Source organism: Ailuropoda melanoleuca, chromosome 15 (assembly GCF_002007445.2).
Source record: "Ailuropoda melanoleuca isolate Jingjing chromosome 15, ASM200744v2, whole genome shotgun sequence".
NCBI classification, from domain to species: domain Eukaryota; kingdom Metazoa; phylum Chordata; class Mammalia; order Carnivora; family Ursidae; genus Ailuropoda; species Ailuropoda melanoleuca.
The window spans coordinates 43,458,436-43,483,686 of NC_048232.1; the positions used below are offsets into that span (position 1 = coordinate 43,458,436).

Sequence of the window (25,251 nt, forward strand, 5' to 3'; positions counted from 1 at the left end):
CAATGCTTTAAAAGGCATAGGCACTTTAAAGTTTTAAAGGGTAGGTAGGGGGCGAGGGTTAAAGTATAAGCTGTAAGATGGGGCCATAGGTGTCCCAATCTGAAGCCACCTTAGATGTCATTACAAAGTGCCCTCCTTCCATCTCCACCCCCGTGTCCTACAAAACCAGTCTTTCTCAACACCATCTAACGCTTCCACACTGCAACCTGGAAGTGTGTGTGAGCGGAGAGGGAGCTAGGTGGAGGAGACAAGCATCCTCCAGGAGCGTGACTGGCAGGCTCGGGAGCTGACAGGCTCTGCGGGGCCCAGGAGCACCGCGCAGAAAGCCAGCGAGGCCCCCGCGCCCCACACCCGCCCCGCCACGACTCCCCCCAGCAGCCTTCAGATCCGGAGACCACGGCCTCACCTTGAACCGCACCGGCATGTCGCTGGAGCCCCCACCACTCCGACAGTTAACGGGACAAAAAGCCCCGAGGGGGCGGGGCGACAACAGTCGGTTCCCTAGCAAAATCCTCGGCCAGGCGTCCCCGACTACGCGCCGGCGCACTCCGCCCTTTCCTCCTTGAGCCCCCTCGCTCTGCCTTTCCCCGCCCATTCTGAGGCCTAAGAACCAATAGAAACTCGCAGAACGTCTTGCCGTCGTAAAGATTTGGCCAATCAGTGCCCGAAAGGGAGACTCCCGCCTCCCGTGACAAATCCCGGGGGCTAACAGAAATGGCGGGCGGAAGACTGGCCAATGAGGCTCCCGGAACCGGGGTGGGTGGGGCCCCGCGGGAGCTTCGTCCTGGGGAGAGCTCGGCGGCTCCCGGTATTGCGGGTCCTGTGTGACAATGGGTCTACCGGCCGGTGGGATTCGCGTGTCGCTGGCCTCGCTGGGCCGGGTTCGTGACGTCATAAAACATGAAGGTGTGTTCTTAATTCCAAATCTGTGACGAAACCGAAATGTTTCTTTTATGATGTGAAAATGTTCAGGTCTTTTCTCCTGAATATCCGTTCCTCCAACTGACAGCCATGTTACAATTCTTATTGTCACATCAAAAGGGGTCGGCAAAATATCAATATTGCTTAGGCAGGCCAAAAATTTTGATAGTGACTCTTGAAAGAGAAACTGCTTACTTCCAGTGATGCTCTTGCCTCCCACTACCCCGTCCCCCCCAAAAAAACATGTACATTGAGCTCTTATGTTAGAAAACATAAATGATGCTTGTGAGTCTCAACTTCCAAAGCTTCAGCGTTGTCTCTCTTCTCATTTTAAAAAATAAAATTCCATCTGCTTTTAATAGACTGCTGCCATCATCATCAATAAATATTTTTCCAGGTTCTACCATTGACAGAACACTGTGCTGACTCTGAGAATGGGAAAGAAATAAATTGTCCAGACAGTTGTCTAATATACTTGCAGAGAATGAACATCTATTTATTCAATAACAGTGTAATGTATCATGTACTAAATTTTCAAATGAAAGGTATAATAATAAGGGCTATAGGAGTTGGAGGAGGGAGTTGTCCTTAAGGGCAGATATGATTCGAAGAAGCCTCAGGAAGAAATATTCAGACTCAGCCTTGAAGATTAGAAGGACTGAAATAAGTAAAGAAGAAAAGGGGACGATCAAAGGGCAGATGTCTGAATGGAATGCTGCCAGGCTTCTTCCAGGAACAATGAAAACAATGCCTTTACTTTTGTCATTTGTTGACTGAAGAAAAGTATGCCCGCTTTTAAACTTTCAAATATTAATAGCAATCCTTGATGCTCTAAGCATTTTCTGCAAAGACTTGTCTTCCTGAATCCTAATTGATGTCTCTGTTCTTCTTCATCATCACGGAGATACTTAAAAATTCATTTGAAGGAGGCACCTGATATCTGAAACAAAGAGAATATTAAATTAGCCCCTATGTGGCCATGCATCCAGGGGGCCCTTGATAAATGTTAATTGGTGATGACAGCATCTCTGTCGTGTAAATTAAGAATGGCACAAACAAGACACAGTGAAACATAAGACGAAGGTCCTCTGCAGGAAAACAGCCCAGATCTTACAGAGTAGGAAAAACACAGCTCTGATTGTATACAGTTTAGTTACCACATAATGCTGAGGTGAAATCAGTAAAAGCAAGCATGTAGAATGTAGCCTGTCTGCTAAACAAGGACCATGATAAGTGTAGTAGAGTTCTGCTGAGCAGGGAATAAATGACAAGAACAGCAGATGGTAAAAATAACTGAGTCTCAACCTGGGTTTGCTGAGATGGGTTATAAGGATTTGAGGAAGAAGAGTACTTTACTTTGTTATTTTTAAATGAGAACCCACTAAAGTTAATGAGGCCAAGACGTGGAAATGAAAGAAAAAGGACACCCTTAGTAAATGAGAGTTTGTAGCCTGTGTTTTACCAGCTTTTACACTCTCCACTATCGCAGGAAACAGACCCAGTACCTACAGTGTTCCACCCAAGTGTTTTGGGGAGTCCCTAGGAGGTGTCTCACACGTGCTTACAGCTAGCACATATGGTATGCTGGGAGACTCTGCCTCGAATTCCAATAGCCACACATCTGTATGTGTCACTCTTGCTGGAGGCCACCACAGCCACATTTGCTAAGTACTGAGTCTCCATGGGGCACAGCATGAAGCCTCCTCCTTGGACTGCCCAACCCTGCTGGTGATCTGTGACAAGACACCTCTCTCCCGTTTTTGTGTTACTCTCTATTAAGTGAGTATCAAAGTGTCTTAGAGGGCTTTTCCATTTGTGTTTTAGCCTTCCTTCTCTCCAAAGGGAATTCCATGGAGTCTGGGCCAGAAAGTAATCCTCAAGTGATAGGTTTCATTCTGTGTCAATCTATGACATTCTATTCTAGATATGCTTCTCTCTTCCACCGGCCAAGGTCCTCTTACTAGGACAAAGGTATCATACCTGACTCCCTCTTGCCTTTGTTGATTTCTCTATTTCTCATGCAAATATATTTCTCTTTATTGCCTCTGAGAGATTAAATTGGTACCACCTCTATGAAGGACAATTTGGCAATTCTTTCGAGCCACTTTTATAACTACTTTTATAACTTTATCTTACAAATGTACTTGCCCATATGTGAAAATATTTATTTAAGGTTGTTTACTGCACTATTTAGAGTAACAAAAATAGGAAATAATTTAAATATCCATCCTAGTTAAATATATTAAGGTTCTTCCAGGACCCAGAGCAAGAACAGGCTATGCAGGAGGTCCAGGTGACAGTGCAGGCTGCCCTGCTCCTTGGGACTTCCAACCCAACAGATCAGCTGGGTCAGATCCACTTTAAGTGTCAAATATTATATCCATCAGGGTCTGGCTGGGAAAACAGAAACTACTAGAGGCATTTCAAGAAAGAAAGCTTAATATAAACTGTTGGTTAATGAGTTATTGGAGAACTTAGAAAAGCTAAAAGGAGAAACAGAAGATAGTAATTCCAGAAAGCAGCTCATACCCCTGAGGTTAGAAGAGCAGAGGAAAATGTTGATGTTACTGGAACACAGAGGGTTGCCTTAGAAGCCTCAGGGAGTTGCCAGACTTCTGAGAAGGGTCACTGCCCAGCTGGTACTGGTGCCTCTTAGGGAACAAAGTGAGGCTGCCTCTGGGAATGACAGAAAAAAAGAAAGGGAGGGAGGGAGGAAAACAGAGAAAGAGAGAGAGAGAGAAAGAGAGAAAGAAAAAGCAAAGACAACAAAGAAAGAAAAGGAAAAGTTGGAGATTGCAACCAGCTGCTACCATGGAGCAAAAGGTCATCATTAAGGTGCTGCTGAGAGCAAACGGTGAGCAAAAGTGAGCATTCTGGTCTCTAGTGTCCTCTCTTAGTAGATCTAACAGGGAGTTAGTTAGCAGGGTCCAAAGGGTCTGCAGAACCCAAAAGGTAAGATCAGAAGTGAGAGACTATAGTTAACTTCTACCCATCCAACCCTTAAAAAGAAAGAAGCATTTTTTAATAAGCTAACATAGAAGTAGTTAAAAAAAAAAAAAGCAAGCTGTAGACGTGTGTATATAGTATACCGTAAGTTGGGATAAAGAAAGACGAAGGAAAGAAAGAAAAAATGATGTATATAATAGCATCATTCACAGGCACTTATTTCCTCATTCATGAGTCCAACTCTATTAGCAGCAACTATGAAGATAACATTTCATTCAACTTACCTATAAATACATGGAAACTTTGAGGCATATAGTTACTATGACTATTCTGTTTACATAAAATAACTGCATTGACCCTTTCTAGATTCTCTTTGATTTGCATATGTTTCAATAAGCCTGTTGCTTTTTTTAGAGACAAAAATATATCAAAATCCTTTAAAAACAACTTTTATCTGCACTTAAAATATAAATATACTACTCATTCTATTAAAAACAGGAAGTCAGTCACTTCACAAATCTAACAATCTCCCATCATTTTCTTGGCAGCTATTGAAACATTGGAGAATTTGTACTTGTATTCAAATGTGTGTTTGTGTTGAATCTGTATGTGCCTCTAACCATATTCTTATTTTACAAACAAAAATGTATTACATATAAGCAGAACACAGTCAAACAAAAGGGTTGAGGAAAGAAAATACAAAAATGAGTAAGACACAGCCCCTGCCTTCAAATCTGATTACAATCGAACGAGGGAACAGACTCATGCACAAAGAGCTCAGGAGATGATAGAAACAAGGATTCAAGGAAGGGGCTTAAAGTGAAGACTCAGGTATTCTGAAGATGCTTTTAAATCCAGTGCCAGAAAGTTTGATCCAAGACTGGGGACTAAAGAGCAGACAGGATAAGAGAGCTACTTTTAAGTTCCATCCTGGGAAACATCTGATCTGGAGGACCTTTCACTTTCCCTTTTGTTCTACACTAGGTAGCTGAATCCAGACCAGAACTAACATTTGCTCAAGATTGGGTCCCAAAAAGGTAAGTTACTTGCTCTCTGTTGTCTTTTTTTCTCTTGTTGCTTCAGAAATCAGAGTAAAGCTGTTTTAGTAACCACCATTCCATCAGCGCAGTGATCTATCTGCCTTGTGTTTGCATATATGTAATTTTTTTCTCAAATACCTTGCAAGGTAACTGAAATTCCAGTTTCCACGCTTAGTAATGCTCTTAAGCTCTGTCACTTCCTCTTGGGTTATATTTACGTGGGCTTTCCTTGGTAAATCTTGATCTCAGTCTCTGCCAAAAAGCAATCAGTCTGACAGTCGCTTTCTTTGGCGTTTTTCCATCGGTTTTAACTGCTTTTTCCTCACATGAATGAATTTCTGATTGCGCAACTGAAAAGAAAAATGACAAAATTAAATCAATGGATTCTGTCTCAGAAGCGAAATTGCTGATACTTCACATTAGTGTCGGTGAGAATCAAATAAACAGGGTGTGTAATTAAGACTTACCAATGAGCCAAGGGCAATTTATCTTCCAGACTTTTCGCCATGGGATGCCTTTGTTGACAAAGAAGTGTCTGGCTTTTGAATCAATGGGGCACCTTTTGGAGGGACTCCAGGTTCTCTTGACAACATGTACTTTTTTTTTTTTTTTGGTGAGCTCGAGGGACTCCTAGCCATACAAGGCCATGCCTGAATAAATAAAATAATTCTTAGTAAGACATAAGCCGCTGCAAGCCTCACATACCATAATACCATGTTGTGCCTCTGCTGAACAAGGCACAGGGAACAAAATATGAAGGTGCAAAATTCTTTTCATTTTAATGCCTTCACTGTTGATGATTCTGTTATCTAAAAACTGCCTTCCCTTTTCTTCAGTGATTATTGTCTTGAATCACCATCCATATGAAAGTATCCACAGGGACACAGGTTTTTCTAGAATTGCTAACTCTGTAGATTTGGGAGCATTAATTCTCTGACCACTTAAAATCAGACGTTATGTCTTAAGGTCAGATCAGAGGACACTGTCTTCCTAAGAGCCTTCTAAATCTCTACCCCACACCAAAATAAATTTTGAAATATTCATTTATCACACAGTGTATAGGCACCTTAAGAACTTCAGGTCAAGACCGAATGCCTGTTATTATTCCTTCTCATACCACTGTTCTATTAGTAATGCTATATCAAATATCAATACAGGACTAAGAATTTTTCAAAACATAAATCCATTTTCCTCTCCTTAGTGACTTGTAATTGTTGGTTCCCTTTAAAACTTATTCATTTGGGTTTTGCTGGAACAATGCGTTCATAAAATCTTAATACTGTTTTGTTCATCCTTCAGTCTCTCAACTTCCAGTAATTGAATAAATAATATTTGGCCCTATAGAGAGTGATATACCCAATTGTAAAATACTGCACACATGAGTTTAAAGAAACTGTTTCAATATCCCTGAGCACAACTTACAGAATAAGGTTTAGGAATCATGCTCATTTAAGTTCATCATAGCTGTGGCAGACACTGCATATCCACTCCAACCTCCTTTTCATGCACTACAGATATTAGAAAGCTGAAAGTCCCTTTGACACTAGGCCGCTTCACAGCTGAAGGTCAGGTGTAACTTACACTTTGCTGATGAGCAGCCCTTGCATAAACTGAATTAGATGGGAGAAGGGCAAAGCACAGGCACCTGTGGTGATGGCATAATCATGGCAGGAGCAGCAGGAGCGTGCTTCTGAGAGGCCAGTTTTAGCAGCAGCTCCTTCATCACCGCAGCAATGACAGAGTTCCGGAGCCAGGGTTTACAGCAGTGGTTTATTAACTTAGCCAGGAATTTCCTGGTTCAACAACTCCTGGCATTAGTGAATCTGTTCTGTGATGTGGCTCCACTTCTGCCTTCCCAAGGATTCTGTAAGCCACTTTGTGTCAGTCATCTATTACCACAATAATGCTGCATAATAAACATCCCTCAAATGCAGTGGCTTAAAACAATAATCATTTATATTGCTCATGAATCTGTGGGTCAGCTGGCCAGTGCTAGTAGTCTAAGTTGAGCTTGTCTGACCTCGCTGAGCTTGCTCAAGCGTTTGTGGTCAATTGATGGGGACTTTAGAAGCTGGCTGGTCTCAGATGACCTCAGCTAGGACGACTCTCACTGCTGCCTCACCTTCCAACAGGCCAGCCTGGATTATTCTCATGGAAGAGGAAGGTACCAGAGGGAGAGCAAAGTGTGCAAGGTCTTTTGAGGATTAGGTTTAGAAACAGCACACCATCACTTCTGCCACATTTCATTGGCCAGAGCGAGCCAAAAGGCCAGCTCAGATTCAGGAGGTAGGGAAACAGACTCAATCCCTTGATGGGAGGAGTTACAAAGACAAATTGTAAAGGAGGAAAGAAAATGTGGGGCCATTATTACAGTAAGTCAGCCTCAACACTGAATACCCTGAAAACACCCTCTCTGCTTTAAATGGCTGAATAAATTGTGTTCCCTGCAGTTAACTCTGACCAATACAATGGTGGATTATACATATGCATGTATCTCTATTCCCTCTAAAAATGCTTAAAAAATGACAGTAAATGAATAAAACTGGTACAAATTGGTGATGTCGGAGAGAACAGCAGAGGAGACAACTGCAAAATAGAGATGTCGACAAATATTGGTGGTATGGAGAACAGAGTCGGTTGCAGGCTGGGGTCTGCAGGAAACAGACCCTGAGCTGAAGCTGAATGTGCTGAATGTTTATTAGTGAGGCCGCTTAAGATCAACACCTGTGGAAGGGAGGGCTAGGGAGCAGCACAGGATAGAAGTCAGGCTTCCAGGCAGGCCTGACAACAACTTAGCTAACCCCATGTGGAGTCCAGAACTGAAAGGGCCTGTCAGCCTTATCCTGTGCTGGGCCTGGGGAAGGGCACAGCCTTGGGGAAGGTGGTTCCCTGCAGTGCAGGTAGCAGCACAGGGCACAGACAGCAACAGCAGCAACTATCCTTCCCTGAAGTGGGACACGGACAAGTGCATCACTGTAAGCATGTTCCTACTAAGTAAACAAAAAACCCAAAAATCATGCATTTGAAGCCATAGGCAAAAATATCTCTGTTCCCATGGGGAGCCAGTCTCAGTAGCTATTAGAGCATGAGTCCCTAAACGTTCAAGAGTGAAGGAGGGTACCTGGAAGCCCTGGTGCCCTTAGTTCCAGTTCAGAACTCCCAGAGACAAAACACCGGACCTGAATCTCACGGTGCCCTTTCCCTTTCCTAGGCTGTCTCCTCTACCTTCCCATGTCACGGGTCGCTTTGCTCCAGCATCAGGCCACCCCCAGCCTTGTGCTTCTGGAGATGCTGGTGGCGTCAGTGCCATGCAGACAGGAAAGCCAGGGGCAGGGGCCAGCAGCACTTCTGCTTATGCATTTCACAGGCAAAGGGTGGGAACTGGAGCTGGCAAGTAGCACAGGAACCCCTATCTTAGAGAGCGGCAAAAGAAAAAGAAACTGGACCTAAGGAACGGGCCTAGGACTTGCCTTCTTACCTATAGGTAAATAAAACTCACATTAAAAAAAAAATGGTCAATATTAGTGAACCAAGAAGAGAAAAAAATATTGACTCCCTAAAATTAATTCCAATTACAGTCATTTATAACCTGACTGCTACCATTTATACCTAATTACCATAGAGCACGATAACAAGCGTCCATGTAATAAAGTGCATGTTTAGTAAATGGATTGAAAAGCTAAACTTTCCACTATATGGAGAGCCATTAGGGTTTGCTGCTTCTTCCTTGTGATCCAAGGCTCACCCTGTAACACTGCGGGGGGCACACGAGTCAGGGCAGCTCCACTCTCTTCTGATGAAAGAACACTCTGGAACAAATCATGTTTCAAATACATGTTTTCTTTACAATACAAACCACTTTCTTCTTTGAATTGTGATGGCCTCTTGATCATGGGCTTTTATTGTTAAGAAAGCAAGGGTCCGTTTCCAATACATGCTTCATTCTCAGCCAAATGCAGTGAAATGTGTGCAAACATTTTGTGAATTGGAAAACATTATAGAAATGTGAGCAGTTTCTGGTATTAGGTGTTGAGAATGGTCTCCTTTTGTTCCATTTTGTACCACTCATCTTTGCTCTTCCCAAACAGTGGAACTCACGCAGTTTAACGTTACTAGTTTCCAATTTATTGTGAACAGTACCTTTCTGATTATTATTACTATTCTTGTTATTGTCTAATATTTATTGAGTGCTCATTACATGTCTTAGGACTGTATATGCTGTATCAGAATTGTTTCATCAGGGAAACAGGGCCACTGTAAATGGTATAGGAATAAAGGGCTTCATATAGAAATGATGGCTTACATAGATATGAGAGGATCTAGAGGAGTAACGGTCTAGAAGGTGGCAGCCAGACGAGTGGAGAGTCACTGATGTGTTCAGTCTGAAGTCCTAGATTCTGGATGGAGAAACTCAGCTCATGGGGCATGTCCTAGAATCCTGCAGTGGCTACAGAGTGAGAGTTTATGGAAAGGGATGTGAGCCTCTGTGTCTAGTGAAGCCCTGATGAGCCTAAGCAAGTATTATCCCAGAAACAATGGTCGCCCTTCACTTTTGCTTTCCAAGTCTTGCGCAAGTCACAAACTCAAAGTCTCACTCACAAACTCCAATCCGGAACCACGTAGGAAAGGAGATTCTGGGAAATTCCAGATATTCTAGTAGTTTCCAGTCTTAGATAGGAGTAATATTGGTGGTGCCAAGTTACCATCAGGCAATGCAGCACACAGACAACTCTAATATCTAGGAAACAAGTGTCACTGTTAACATTTTTTGGCAGTTAAAATGCTGAGATGTTTAATGATTTGCCTGAGGTCACATGCTAATAGGTGGCAAAAATAAAACTCAAACCAGGTCTGTCTGAGACCCCCGATCATAGTTTTAACAACTCTTGTTTAATGGCCCTTCAAAATCTATAAATACTGATTATCTGTCATAATATTTAATATTATCTCCTGTCTCTGTGAGGGCCAGAGGTATATGTTTCGACTATTCTAGAACACTGTAGTTAAGAGATACAGATCTCAGGACTAATGTGATGTGTCAGGGATGCAAGTCTTCTTTGGGGCCGAGCTGAGACATTTCTGCTGCCCAAGGTATCAGGGGTTCAGTAGCTTACAGAGCTACATTATCAGGAAGTCTCATTTCTTCCTCTGGCTGGAGAAAAATTAATGCCTACACCCCTTAATTCTCCCATCCTTTCTAGATGCTGTGACCTACACAACAATACCTTGAACCTGCCTTTTGGGAGAAAGGAAAGAATATACTTTCCATTACCCCAAGCCAAGTGAAAAGAGTTTCCAGGGAACATTTGGAGAGCTTGACAAATGTTCCTTGGACTTTGTGAAACAGAAAGGCTATTATCTAATTCCTGCCTGGGGACACACAATGGTGAAAGATTACAGCTAGAATTGCTGGTTTAATGGCAGAATGACAAGAGGTGGGTGCATTAGGAGCAAACTACACTTCTGCCCACAGTAGGGCAAAAACATCTGAGTTGCCTTGTGGGTCAACTTAGACAGATGGGCGGGAGCCAACCTGGGGTCATGTTCGCTCCTACCTCAGAGTATTGCCTGGAGAGGAAATGTGACCTGCAGGTGGATTGTCAAAACTCCAGGTGCTGAGGGTGGGATCATGGTGGCTATTGAGATACAGCCTCACCCACACTAGGGGAGCTGCAGTCAGAGGTCCTCAGTGGGCACACCTCCAAAATACCCCTCAAGGGGAAAAGCCAGCAGTTGTACACCTGCCACCTCAGAGGAAATCATCAGATTACAGGCTACACAAGCCACAAAAAGTCTTTTTCATTAATCCCCTCTCCTTCTGAGCCTGGCCCTTGAAAGCTCAGAAGCAGCACCTAAAAAAAACATGGAAAAATAAATGGACAAGGTAAAACAAGCAAGTAGGGAAGTCAAGTATGTGTCTCTCTCCAACTGGGCACAGTTGGGGGTTGGGGGTGGCAGAAGGAAAGGAAAAAGGAACTGTATCTGAGTTTTATACTATATAAGAACTTTAAAAACTACCAAGTGGTAATGACTAAAAGTAACCAAGGGATATTTTTCCCCCTATCTATGAGTAACTGAAAAAGTTTGGGTACCAAGATTGTATCCAGAAATAGGGAAAGAATGAAATTGATGGGAAAGAATGAAATTAATTTCTGCATGACCCTATTCAGTCCAGCTTATAAGTAAGATGATTATACCAATATAATAGTAATAATGGGACAACATGAAAGAACTCTTAGCAACTACAAACATTATAGCAGCATCTTAATATGCCATGTAGGAGTTAGAAAATAAAGTTGAAGCCACCTCCTGGAAGTAAGATCAAAAAGAAAAAATAAATCCATAAAAAGAAAAAAATACAATAAAAACAGTCATTGAGGAGTTCCAAGATCTGATATTATAATAGGAGTTTGTAAAAGGGAAAACAGGAAAAAAAAAATGTAGAGAAAGAAATTTTTAAAATTTTTTTCAAGAAACCTTCCCAGCATTGAAAAGATGAGTTTCTAAAGTAAAGTTCTCACAAATCATATGCACTAATTATTAAGCATATATCTGAAAACACCGTTTTTGTGCTACGCCCTATTCTATAACTACAGCAAAGACTAAAGCCAAAGATGTAAGTCCCTGCCAAGGAGCTTGCATCCTACCAGGAGAGACAGGTAATAGACAAAGAAATAATGACATATGTCAGATGGTGATAGGTGTCATTAAGGAAAATAAACTAGGATAAAGGAATATGGAATAATGAGATGGTGGGAAGGGATTGCTATTTTAGGCCAGGTGGTCAGGGGAGGCCTCTCTGATCATGTGACAGTTGAGCAGAGGGAGCAAGAGATGCAGACATGCTAGAAATAGAAGCACAGCAAAAGCAAGGTTCTTTGTCCGCTGTGTTTACTAATGTACCCCAACTGTCTAGACTAGTGCTTGGCTTGTAGTAGGCCCTCCAGAAACACTTGTTTAATGAATGAATCAAAGCATAGGGAAAAGCATATGCAAAGGCTGTGATACAAAAACATCTTTGGCTTGTTCAAGAATGCCAGCGTAGGGGCGCCTGGGTGGCACAGCGGTTAAGCGTCTGCCTTCGGCTCAGGGCGTGATCCCGGCGTTATGGGATCGAGCCCCACGTCAGGCTCCTCTGCTGTGAGCCTGCTTCTTCCTCTCCCACTCCCCCTGCTTGTGTTCCCTCTCTCGCTGGCTGTCTCTGTCTCTGTCAAATAAATAAATAAAATCTTTAAAAAAAAAAAAAAAAAAAGAATGCCAGCGTAGCTGGAGCAATGGAAGCTTGGGGAGAAATAGTAAGTGATGACCTTGTAGGCCATGGCAAGGACTTTAGGATTTTATTTTAAGACAGATGAAAATACATTGCAGGGTTCTGGACATCAGAGTGTCACGATACAATTGCTATCGTTAAAGAACTACCCCGGCTTCTATGAGAAGTCAGACTGTAAGGAGGTGAGGCTGGGAGCAGGGGCACTGCACTACTCCAGGCAAACATTATGAGTGGCTTAGAGTAGGGTAGTGTGAGTGGAGATAGTGAGAAATTATCAGATTATTGATAAATCTCAAAGACAGATTACACAAGACCTGCTGATGAATTAACTAGATGTCATATGTGAAACAGAGAAGTTAAGGATGAAGCCAAGGTTTTTAGCCACAACAATTAGAAGGATGGAAGGGGAAACTCTTAGATGCAAGGTGTGATGTAAGGACCAGATGCAAGGGTGAGAAATGAGGGGTTATTTTCGACGTAATAATTTTGAGATGCCTACAAGACATACAAGTGGAGATGTCACATGTCATCTCTTTCCTAAACAAGTAACTTTAGGGGGAAAATGCATATTCAAGTTTGTCCTCCTCAACACAATTCATCTATCTCAAGGGCCAGACAAGTGGCTAGATTTTAAAGCCCATTTCCAACCCTGAGACCTTACAATCCAATAGTCCTCTCCTACAGCTGATGTAAAAACCTTTGATTCTCCCCTTTATGACACCTACAGGATCTTAACCTTCCCCGCAGTTTTCCTTGCATTTTCCACATCACATTCTCCCTCTTTCCCCTAGCTTCCTGAGGAATAGGTCTCTTTTATTTTGGAAAAAGAAGCAAAGAAATACAAACCCTTCATTTGACCATCCTGTTCTTTCTTCCTCATATCCCTGACAAAACTTGTTCGCTTCCCCCTCAGGTCTCTGGTGAAGCTTTCTCTTCTTAACCTTGATTTCCCTCTCCAGTCCTATTCCTAACCCAGTTCTCTCAAGGCCAAGCCTACAGCCTGTTCTCTGATTTGTGCATCCTCGCTGGGGCTCTGCACCATTCCCTGTGGTTGACTTCTCATGGGGGCCTCCCCCAGGATTCATTTTTGGCCATCTGCTCTCCCATCTGCATGTTTTCTCCCTCAGAAAGCTCATCATTCCTATAACTGCAATGAGTACCCCTGTGCGGATGGCCCACCTATTCATTTCAGTCTTCACTTCTTATCAGAGTTTGACTTGGCATAAGTGCTGGAATCAGATGGCTCAGGTTTAAGTTTAACTATATAAACTTGGGTCATATTTAGCTTCTCATCCTTGATCAAATGGGAATAATAATAGTACCTAACTCAGTTTCCATGAGGATTACATGAGTTTTATGTGTAAAACTCATAGTCCCTGGCACATAGTAAATAATAAATGTTAGTTATCATTATTGGAGATCATACTATCACTGAAAACTCAATGTATACAACCCCAAATTCTTCCTTTGTTTCTCTCCCTCTTTAATCGGTTCTCAAGTTTTTCTGTGCTATTTCTAGTTCTCAGACCCACATTTTTAACATTTGTAATAATCTTTGATTTACCCATTGCTTCAATTTTTTAAATCCAGTCAGTTGACAAATAGGTTTTGCTAACATTCCTAGTAATTTTTTTTTAAATGTGACTTCAGTCTTTTTCTTTCTTCTTCATCCCCCTGCTATGCCCAGCTTAGTCCCCATCTCCTCACACTAACACAACCAGAGCAGCAACCTTCTCATTAGTCTCTGTAAACTCAGCCTCGAACCCCAAACCGTGGAAGTATCATCTAAGTACCCATCTAGTCTCTCCTTCGCTCAGAAACTTTGAGTTCTGCTGTTTCCATTCCTATCAGGTGAAGAATCCTCAAAGTAGATAAAACTTTCCAGAACTTCCATAATACAGCTCCATTCTATGCAATCTTATTTCCTTCTACCCACCTGCCTTGCCAGTTCTGTCTCACCACTGCCCCAAGACCATCTCACGCTCTTTCTGGCCTCTCTACTTACGTGCACATTGTTCTCATCTGGAATGCCCTCCTCACTTTTCTCCAGCAATCTCAGTCCTACCTGTTCTTCAGCCCAGCTTCATTTCAGCCTTCTCCCTTAGGTGCATGAAGTGAAATTTCATTCATTCGATTACTCCAGCACCTGAAATCAGCATTTGATCCCATTTACATATTGTAGCATATTGTTCTATGAAGTGCCAAATATGTCATTTTTGTATGTATTAGATTATAAGATTCTAAAAGGTTATAATGTTTCCTAAACTTCAGTGTTCCTTCTTCACCCCTTCTCTACCCCATACCTAGGAAAGCTGTAAGTAGTAAAGACCCAGGAAGCCTTGATGATAATATAAAAATAAAAATAATAATAATATACACTGTACTATATACCAAGTACTCATCTCAGGAGCTTTTTACATATATTAATTCATTTAATCTTCACAATAATTCTATAAAGTAGAAATATTATCTCTATTTTACAGCTGAGGAAACTGAAGCACAGAGAGGTTAAGTAAGCTGACCATGATTGATTACTGACCCAGAGTAATCTTCACATATGCAGATATGTGAAAGAATGCAAAATATAATCTAGGAAGACTATATTGTAAAAACTCCATTAAAGACCCAAAGAAAAGAAATCCTAAGACTCACCCTCACTTGAGTGATACAAAGTAACTACTTCTGGGTGGTAAGGGGAGAGGTTAAATAGGGATCACATTTTTTTTTAAAAGATACAATTTGTCATCTCTTTATTTCTCTGATTCTAAATGAATCAGAGAAGAGACCGGAAAAAAACATCCAGTCACATCCCCATTCCCCATTCCCAAATAAGGCCACCCAACTACAACCATCAGTCCCTCATGAAATAAGCATCCATGTACATTGGCTACTGCTCTGCCCTAGGAGGAGACACATATGACATGGTATGCTCTGAAAGTCATGTGCTTCTCTTCCTGTCACAAGGAACACTTTTGGATATGCACAAATAAGGAAGTGCTGCATGAACTAACTTGTGACTGTTTGAAAATCAGTCAAGTATTCCCCACAAATAGGAGCTTGTTGGCACCTACCTGAATTCTAGGTGTTCACTCTTTAGAAGAGAGCGTGAGGAGGCTGGAGCCATCCCTCCATGGCTGGCCCAGCAGGCCGCACTCTAACATGGAAAGCAAATCCTCAAAAGTTGGGCTGTCCCACCAACACTCAGCACCTCCCGTGGGTGAAGGAAAGACTGTAGCTTGACTGCAGCACAAGACTAATGTGGTGAGGTAAAGAGTTGAACAAATCAGTCATTTTCCTGTTGCATAAGTAGGAATTTGTACCTCTTGGCTTTTTGTTAGAGAAGGAGGGAGAAGGGCGGCTTCTTACCTCAGAAAACTCTACCCAATAAGAGGCTGGCCCTTCAGAGGATCCGCCCTGGTTGCCACACAGAGTTTTGCAAACCTGGCTCAAAAGTTCTTGAAACAGTTATCTTTGCTTACAGTAGTGGTTAGAAAAATGAAATGGGAATTAAGAAACCTTGTAATATAATACTCTGTACCACCTCATTGGTATTCAAATATGTTTTTCTAAGCTCAGATGATTTCCATATGGGTGGAAGAGTTCAGATTTAATTTTATTAAAGATAATGAACATCCCTCTGAATCAGTTTCATTCTACCTTCAGCAAAATATTTATGTGTAAGGATATTTCTTTCACCTGCCACACATATTCTTGACTGGCATTCAAGTGGATTATTAGCTGTCTTGCCCCTAGCATCTATTCTGTCTTAATGACGTCTGTCCTCCAACACTGCTGAAAGTGACTTGAGGCAGTACAGATTCCAAAGGCAGCCTGCCAGATGAAGCAGAGAAGCTGCAGGAAGCATACATTGAAAGAAAAGTGAATGCAGTTCCCCTGAGATAGGTGTACGTTAATGTAACCATGGTTTTTAATCTCCTCATATATTCTTTGTAACTATACATGTCTTAAATAGTATGTTCAAAAGAAACATGATAATAGCTAACAGCTGGACTCTTTCTAGCACTTTCTTATCAAGTACCTTCTAGTTTGCAGCCTCCCAGAACAAAGAGTGTCTCTGTTGCTTAAGCCCAGAAGCTTGATTTATAAACTTAGTGTAATGAACCCTGTCAAAATTTTATTACCAACTGGTTTGTACCATAATATATGTGTGGAGCGGCTATTGTATAAGGATGACTTATTTTAATGCACTAGATTCCTTTTGTTAACTTTCTCTTAGCCCTGAGAATTGTAATGTCTCCTTTGTTTGTATTTAGATAGCTGCCATTTAGCCTGCTGCCATAAGATAGCCATCTCCATCTGATTTCTTTGGAGCTACAATTCACATATTAAAGTGGAATCCATATCTTTTATCCCCCTTGGGTAATGAACAGAAAAGATCCTGTCCACAACTGATCTAACACCTGTGTGTTCTCTCTCAGGAGAGCCAGTACCCAAGTCAAATCTCGAACTACAAGTACTTATTACAGTCTTTCTGGAACCCACGAATGCCAAGGCACTTGCTCCACAAGACAGCCTGGAACCAAGGTGTAATCAAGCCTTTCACTGGTCCCACTGGACTGGGCTATGAATCATCTCCCTTTCTTACCCAACTGGCACAGATAAATAGCAACTGAACAGCATTTTGTCTCCTGAAGAGTATAATTTCCTTAAATTAACATAAGGTACTAGCTGTTCTATTCACTTGCAGCTTTTATAAGGCCAGACATATCTCAGGAAGGCCTCACTAATCTCAGGAAGCAACCCACACGTGGAAAAAGCCTATTACAGAGGTGAAATCCTCTTAAGGAGATGGAGTAGGCAGAATCGTCGTCATGATCACCTGTCTGGGAAATCTGAGCTGATGGGACCTGAACAGCACTGCAGCTCCAAGCAATAACACCACCTTTTGTGCTCAGGTTCATTTTATTGCCGAAATCATTCTGTCACCTGCCTCTTCCCTGGGGGCTGAGCTAATAAGAGATTGTTGCATCTATCAGCAAGACCAACTGGTCCACTGAAATTTATCTCACAAATAGTAGCTGGTCAAAAGATGAGAAAGTGGCACAAAGTGGTCTAATTTTTGTAAGTCCCCTCCCCCCCACACACACACCTACACACCTTTGTGGAAAAAACACCAGCTTTTCCTTCAGTGAAGCAGCAACCTGTAAAGTAATGGGTCCTTTCAGAGCATTCAGATATGGCCTACATTGGGGCTGATATTTATTCCACTGGTTTCTGGCATTTTATTCAGGTTAAACTTGCAGTGTTTCAGTCTTCAGCTGAAAGTGACTTTTTTCCCTAATCTTCATAACCTGGAGGGAGTACAAATCATTTAGGTATATACAACTGTAGTAATGCATTCAAAGTATAAACAAAAAGTAGGAAAAATTTTTTTCCCTGTGGATTCCTGCTAAATATTTTAAGAATCAGTGGGGATTATGATATTCACTCATTTTTTAACCATGGGTCGGATTTGCAGCACACCGTCCACCCCCTAGTCTGTAGGTAGAATGGAGTTTCCCAGTCTTGGTGCCCTAGTGGTCAAGAACATATGCTCTGCAGCCCCCCAGGTTTGAATCCTCACTCTACTATAGAGCTAATAGTGGCCTGGACATAATAATAGTACCTCCATCATGAGATGGTGGCGAGAAGTCATTTGGTTAATATAGGTGAAATATTTAATAGTGACTAGCTAATCATAAGTGCTACATATTATCTTGATTATATTCCACAGAACACTAGTTCCAAGAGATGTTCCTGGAGAAACAAGAGTCTGTGGTCAAATAAGATTGGAAATACTTCACACTAACATATTTCATGAAATCTATAAAGCTAAGAGTTAGGTACCACTAAGAAAGAAAAAGGACACAAGGCTTTCCTGGGGATTTGGCAGTTCTGATTTCAGTTTTATTGCTTTCTTGGCACATGCTAGGTAATCCTTTTGCACCTATCTCAGTAACAAAATACACCCTCAACTATGGTTATCTTCCTTTCTCAAGTTCTATCAAGCACTTGGTTATTGCTTTGCAAGAAAATATGGAATTGTTAAGCCTGCAGTACTGAAGTTTTGCCACTCTAACATCATACATACACCCCACTGCTCTGGTTCCATACCTTTTGGCATATACAGTAACATTTCATTTCAGTGCCAGATCATGGTGTGACCTTTTGAAGACGTTCTAAAGAGCAATTAAACATCACATACATCCTAAAAAGATACCTAACTCAATTAATGTGATGACAGCAAGAACGGCTGTGACCAAGTTCACACGAGCCCAGCAGTGACCTCAGTTGAGCAGGTCTCAACGGCTGCCTGCCAACAGCCACTGCAAGATGCCGCTGTCCAAGAAGTATCCTAACTTCGGAGATGACAAAATGTGGGAGGAAAGGACTGCTTAGAATTGATGAAATATTTATGTACTCCTTTAGGACATCCCCGATGCATATTAGCATATTAAAGGTGGAAGGAAGCCTTGCAGTAAAGAAACCATCTTCCCTGATTAAAGCCAACATATTGGACCACACAGCCTTCTTTACAAGTTCACACCTATCAGCATGTTGGGGTGTGCTGAGATAGAACCTTACAAATCTGAGCATGACTGAGTAATTGTAGCTCCTTTATAATCAAGCAACGACAAAGAGAAGGAAGACTGACCCTATGGGATTCAGAACATGCTATTCCAATATGGAACCTTGGCATATTGAATATTTTAACCTGGAAGAGTTTAAAGGCAGCAGCAGCAAAGTCAGTCACTCTTTTCCCCCAAAACAGGTCATAAAATCCTTCTGCAAGAGTGCCTTCCCTCTATCCAGTAGAAAGGAGCATCCTTATCTCCAAAGACAAAGGGATGCCCAGAAGAATCCTAACGAGCAGGCCCTGCTGGTTTCCCCTGGTTTAGTGTATTTACCTCATACTCTTTAACCTATCATGTTTCTCCACAACTGCCCACTCTTCATCATACCCAGTAGAAAGATACATAGATCTGTTTCTTCAGGCCTTCCTTTCCTTATGAAGGCTTCCATATCACATAAAACTTCTATTCAATACATGTGTGGGCTTCTTTCCTGTTAATCTTTGTCAGTTTAATTCTCAGACTCAGCCAGGGATTCTGAGAGAGTTGAGGAAAACTTTCCTCCCCTACAACCCTGTTTGGGATCAAACACAGAAAAGTAGCCCCCAAAGAACTCCTGGAGACTAGGTAATGACCCAGTCTCTCCATACTTTTAAGGAAAATACTTGCCTTGGTCTCAGTCCAGGGTTCTTATCATGAGGAGACTAACTCCTTAGAGCAGGTCAAATCCTAGTTTAAAAACAAATATTATTGAGGTCTCAATATGTGACAAGCCCTGAGCTCAGCAGCAGAACTATGAAATGATTATGAAAGTTCTCTTTCATCACCTGTAAAAAGGTAATAGTAACAACACAGTAATAGTGTTATTGTCCATAGGCAGTAAGAAATGGATGGAAATTAAGAAACCTTGTGATATCACACTGTATACCACCTTAATTACAGTGCCCACCACAGACTGTTGCAGGGTTCATTCCAATGAGGAAGATGGAAAGGAAAAGTAAGAAATGCTGGAGGAGGGAGGGCCACTGTCCCTCCCCTGTCCCTTGCTCTAAAAGGGCAGATTCCTATAGAGGCCACCAAGCAAATGGCTTACTGTGCTCTGGCTTAGTTTAACTTTAAATTCAATCCATTCTAGTTCCTTTGTGCCTGCAAAAGGACAAGAACTAGATGAGGCTTCAGCCTACTTGGCATCTGGTCATCTGCCCCTTGCAAACGCTGGGGTATGGCAGAGCAAAGCAACAACTTGTTCTGCCTTCAGCTTGGAATTTGGGGTGAGAACCAGCAGTGAGAAGATCTGTTAGCAGGGCAAAAGAGGAGGTGCATAGGAGCATAGGGAGGTAGGCTTGAGACAAAAGTCAACTCAGGGCTCTCTCACTTCCAGCCCCAGAATGGCAAGCCAAGTGAAGGGTGGTGCCTCAGATACTGCTTGACAGCCCCCCCACTGACCCTCCTCACTGGGGACCACTGAGAACTCTGTGAGCTAGCTAGGCCCACTTTCACTGGAGTTAGAACCAGACTCAGTACGGAGATTTTAAAGACAGGGATACGTGTCCTCAAGGGCAGCCACTTCACAGCCAGGCTTCCAGTTCTCCCTCCCCGTCAAAAGAGGCACAGCCAGCTGCTCCTGCACTTTTGTAGAGCTTCTACTACTCACAGCTACTCTGAGCAAGATGTCAGAGCTTAGAAGCTTGGCCTCCTGCTGGGAAAGAGAAACTAAAGTGAAAAAGAATGGTGCAAAGGGGGTTATTTGGAGGATGGGAAAACTATTAAATCAGCTTACTTTCTTTTCCTGTTTTTCATCTTAAATGACTCAAAAGGAGGGGAGGATAAAAGGGGGACACTTCATCACTGAAAAAATGACTGCTGGCAGAAAGTTGCAAGAGCATCGGTTCTGAATGTTCTCTACAAAGTGAGATACTGTTTTCTGCTACTGTAGGGTCAGGTCTCATCCTATTAGTCTGATAACTAAAAGCTACTTGGTAACATGGAAAAACTTATTTAAAATACTCATTAGGGAATGCATATGCTTCATTGCTCCAGATTAAGTGTTGTAATAAGGATAGCTTGTCTTCGTGTGCCAAATTTCACTCAAAAGAATGAAGAATATCAGATTTTTAAAAATCTAACTGAACTCATTTATGAAATGTTAACTAATAGAGACAACCTGGTGTAATATCCATCTGATACCCCATGGATGGGTAACTGGTGTTACTTGATTTCACTCTTCTTTAAGAATTACAGTTAGAGCTATTTATGGTGAATTCTTAATTGTTGAAGCAAAACACAAGAGACGTTGAGACTTCAGCAATTGGCAGCAGTAACAAACCTGGTAACTTTAAGTTGGGTTTGGCTTCTCTTCTCCATGCAGATGTTAATAGCAATAAGGAAAAACTTGTTGAATCAACAAAGATTGTCCCCACCTACAAGGAGGAAAGGAAGAGCAAGGTAGAAGAGAACAAAGCAATAGAAAAATATGCTGCCCAGAATCACACCCATGAGAAGAAAGGTGGAGGTAGAGATATAGGGATGCATTCAAGGGAAAGTTTAGTAGAGAAGACATTTGCAAACTAATGAAGGAATCTTATTTTTGTGGCAGCCTCTAAAACTGCCTGGAGGATGGAGAGAGGCCACAGAGAAAAAGATGGCATATGTCAGTGGTTTCCATGGCAATGACTAACAGTGTCAAGATCAGAGTATTATGACTTCAGAATAAGAATGAGGATATAATTAATAACAGCATATAGTAACATATTCCTTTTAAATCACTCCCCAAGCTCTTAGTATTTATTCACTAATTTTTACTACACCTGTGACATAGTATTATCCATTTTATTTCAGACATTCAGAAACCAAAACAGGAGCAGTGCAAATAGACACAGTCCTAAAAAGTAGTATTGCTGCTGATCTTTCACCACACAGTATAAACTTGAGAAACATTCTGTGTGAAGGACTGTTTCATTGGTTTCATGATAAGTAATGTATTTTGAGCTAATTATTTTTGGAAAATGTACTAGCATTGTGTGGAAGAAAAACCATTTCTAACAACTATTCATACGTTTCTTCTTTGCTTACAAAACAAGAAAAAGCAGAAATTTCAACCATTTCAACGGCTCAGCATTGCTTTCCAAACTTTTTGCATCAAGGATTTCTAGTCAATCTTCCCCTCATTGCAATTAGCACTCTTGCAGCCTTTTTATAATTTTTTTCAAGGCTTTGTTTCACTTTAGTCTTCTGTTTCCCTCTCTCTCCCTCTTCATTTATCTGAACCATAACCCCCTTCAACACACTTTTAAAACCAGGGGTGAGACCTGTGACCATATCACTCTAAAATTCTTAGTAGAACTAATTAACATGGAGAGGAAGTTTGTATAGCAGTGGAGAAGGCTTTGGAGTTGGACAGACTGGGTTCTAACTGTGCCTCTGGCACCTACCAGCAGGGTGACCTTGGACCAACCACTTCCCTAACCTTCAAATAAGATAATAGTATGTACTTCACAGAGTTGTGAGAATGAAATTGAATAATGTATACAGAACACTTAACAGTTATTATTCCTGGGGCTTTGAACACCCAGGGGTCTCCCTAGGTGGCTCTCCTTACACTTTCTCATATCCTATTTCACATTTCCTACCTTGGCTCTATAGTCTTTTGACACTTACCTCCTTTTAGGTGGTTCTCTCTATAAATACCATGAGGACAAAGAGAAGAATGCTCAGAAAAACTACATCCATACTCAGTACCTATTAGGACCTCAGGAAGTAGCTGAGGGACTATAGCTCCAAGACCGAAGTTTTCTTCCTGTGTGCCCTCTTACAAATTGTGTGACCTTGGGCAAGCTACTTAACTTCTCAGGCCTTCATTTTCCTCTTCTGCAAAATGTCATCAATACTTCATAGGGGGTCATAGGGATCTTGTGAAGGTTAAATGTGATTATGAATTTGAAAATTGCCTTGTGCAGGAGCATAGCACACAACAGATGCTCAATAAAGTATGAACTGAATGTGACTATGAATTTAAACTATTCCCTACCTTCTCACTTTCTTCAAATTTAACAATTCTGGTATATCCTGTAATACAGTTGCTAAAATCATGTAGTGAAAGAACATTTATTGACATGAGACAATGCTTATGATATATTACTAAGTGAAAAGAAGTAATTATATCATTTTTGAGTTTGTTTTTAAAAAGCCACACACACACACACACACACACACACACACACAAGGGCTGTAAGGATTTTTACCAAAATATTGACAATGATTATCTCTAAGATGGTAAGCATGTGGTTTCCCTGTTTTCCAAGTGTCCCAAATTAAGCATGAGCCCTTTTCCTTTTAGGAAGAAAAAGTAAAACTAAAATTTAAAAAGGAAACTATGGCAACTTTTAAAAAGTATTGTATTCTTAGGTACATAAAGCATGACCATGGAAGAAAAGCAGTAAAAGCAGCAGGGAACGTGGAGAGAGGAAGAAGCAGCCAAGAGCTAGGGGGAAGGGTGAGGGAGGAAAAGAGGTCAGAGAGAGGACATGGGTCAAGTCAGGGCTAAGATGCAGAAACAGCCTTGTCATCTTCCAAGCATTTGTTTCTGGGACCGCCGAAAAGCCTGTGGGGATACAGGGCTGTGTCCCAGCCAGGCAAGCCACCACATTCCAGTTCCACCAGAGAACAGGAGTCAATGGGCTTCTGAGCCCTGGTGGTTTTGAACTGACTATCTTTTCTCTCTTGGTTCCATAGAAAGGGTGGTATCCTTGCCTGCTTACAGAAAACCTAAAGGATGACCCAGATGGCCTCTAATGTGGCTTTCAAGCCTAGGAGACTTTGATTTACTAGGGTAAATGAGCAATAAACCAAAAGCTATTGCCACTAGGTGGCATGCCCCAAATACTATTTCACTTTGAAACTGGCAGAAAAGTTGAACCAGACACCCTCTAAGTCCAAAGCATTGTTAAAGGCAACAAGGTGAAGACCATTTAAGGTTTTTGGTTCTCCCTGGTAAAAACAAATAAGAACAATCACCACCTCCGCAACACTGCTCTGCAGGATAATAAATTCAACGTATTTCTCATGGACACCTCTGAGAGTCTCCTTGGAAGATTCTCCTTCCCCCTCCTTCTCCCACTACCCCCCACCAATCCCCATCAGGGTCTGTAACCAACAACCCCATCCTTGGCTAACCAAAATAAATAGGTGCCCTCACAATACTCCAAAAGTAAAAATAGGTCTCTGGAATCATCACTGAATAATGTCCAACCATAGATGTCAGATTAGAATTAGATGAAGGAGGACAAAAAAAGTCCTAATGTGGGATCTGTTATTGTTGAGGAAAGACGAGAATGGTATTCATCCCAAAATGAATATACTCCCTTTAGCCTAATAAGCTTCTCTTACTAAATAGCAGTGCTACTGCCGGGACCTTTATATTTAGCTAGAGCTATCAGTCATTTATACCTTGCTGTCTTTTCTCCTAAAAGTTACATACTATTGGATATCCTGTAAGAAGAGGCTTTTGTTCAGATGGCTTAAGAGAGGGGCCATTTTGGAGCATATGAAAAGAGCACCCAGAGAGGAGGGGACAGGGTGGGACCTTGAACTTGAGGACGCTACATATGGCTACTGAGGCTCACTGAGCTCTTGGCATTTTTGAGTGAGAAGAGGAGAGTGGAGAAATCATTGAAGGGAAGTGCTGAAAGAAAGGGATGTGGCAAGACACACTTTGCATAATTTGCAGATTTGCCTAGGACTATCTGGATCATAAAACCCTAGTGATGAAATGTGAAGAAATACAGGCAGTTTGGTATTTTCTAATTATACAACTCTAACAGGAAACTGCCCCAATTCCCTGTTATTTAAATAAATTAACTATATGAGGTATGACAATAAATATAAGGGCAGATTTTTTGACGCAAACTTCCATGTATATTCACACAAATGGGTACTACCCCTTTCAAAGTGGGAACCTTAGGAAGCTGATCACTCATTTTAATGATACAAACCATTTGGGGAGTTCCTCTTTTTGAATTGATTTTAGCAACTGACACATATCTTTTGAAAAGCCACAGTACTAACAAAACATCATTCTTTCTGAAGATGGATTTCACTTGTTAATAGAACCAAAAGTCATTTGGAGCTAAATCTGGGAAAAAAGGAAGGATGATCAATAAGAATGTTCTGTTTTGGTCAAAAATGAGATGACTTTGAAGTATTGATTGGAAGTGTGTTCTCTGGTTTCAAGCTGGACCCCAATATCCATTCCAGTATTTCATTAGTTTTGTGAATATAAGCAAGTTATGAAATCATTCTGTGCCTCAGTTTCCTCATCTGTAAAATGCAGATGATAATATTACCTACCTGACAGTGTTAATATGTGATTAAATGAGATAATGCATGTAAAATATTTCCATGGTACTGATACATACTGTTTACTCAATAAATAGTCATACTGGCAGGAGTGGTAATAGCCATAATAGAAGTGGTGGCAACCATAGTGAAATGTGGCTTATGAACT

At 41.5% G+C, this 25,251-nt stretch overlaps 1 protein-coding gene and 1 long non-coding RNA gene across 9 annotated transcripts in view; one reads left to right on the forward strand and one right to left on the reverse strand.

Moving 5' to 3' along the window:
* The window catches only part of MDM1 (Mdm1 nuclear protein), a 185,650-nt gene that overhangs the window by 32,485 nt on the left and 127,914 nt on the right, over positions 1–25,251 (reverse strand). For 2 of the 8 annotated variants that reach the window (XM_011223779.3, XM_034643850.1), the window contains 3 exons: positions 5,375–5,557; positions 5,046–5,257; positions 407–1,861 (listed from right to left, as the gene is read on the reverse strand). In XM_011223779.3, the coding sequence (XP_011222081.2) occupies positions 407–1,195 (789 nt within the window). In that variant the 5' untranslated portion in view covers positions 1,196–1,861; positions 5,046–5,257; positions 5,375–5,557. Of the gene's footprint in view, positions 1–406; positions 1,862–5,045; positions 5,258–5,374; positions 5,558–9,210; positions 9,631–14,182; positions 14,324–15,248; positions 15,431–17,295; positions 17,407–25,251 lie in introns of those variants that run through there. The other 6 variants (XM_034643848.1, XM_034643846.1, XM_034643849.1 and 3 more) reach the window with 6 other exon arrangements.
* Positions 782–17,649, forward strand: LOC117796342. Its single transcript, XR_004620749.1, has 3 exons — positions 782–906; positions 4,852–4,904; positions 16,617–17,649. It is a non-coding gene; the product is annotated as an uncharacterized LOC117796342 (long non-coding RNA).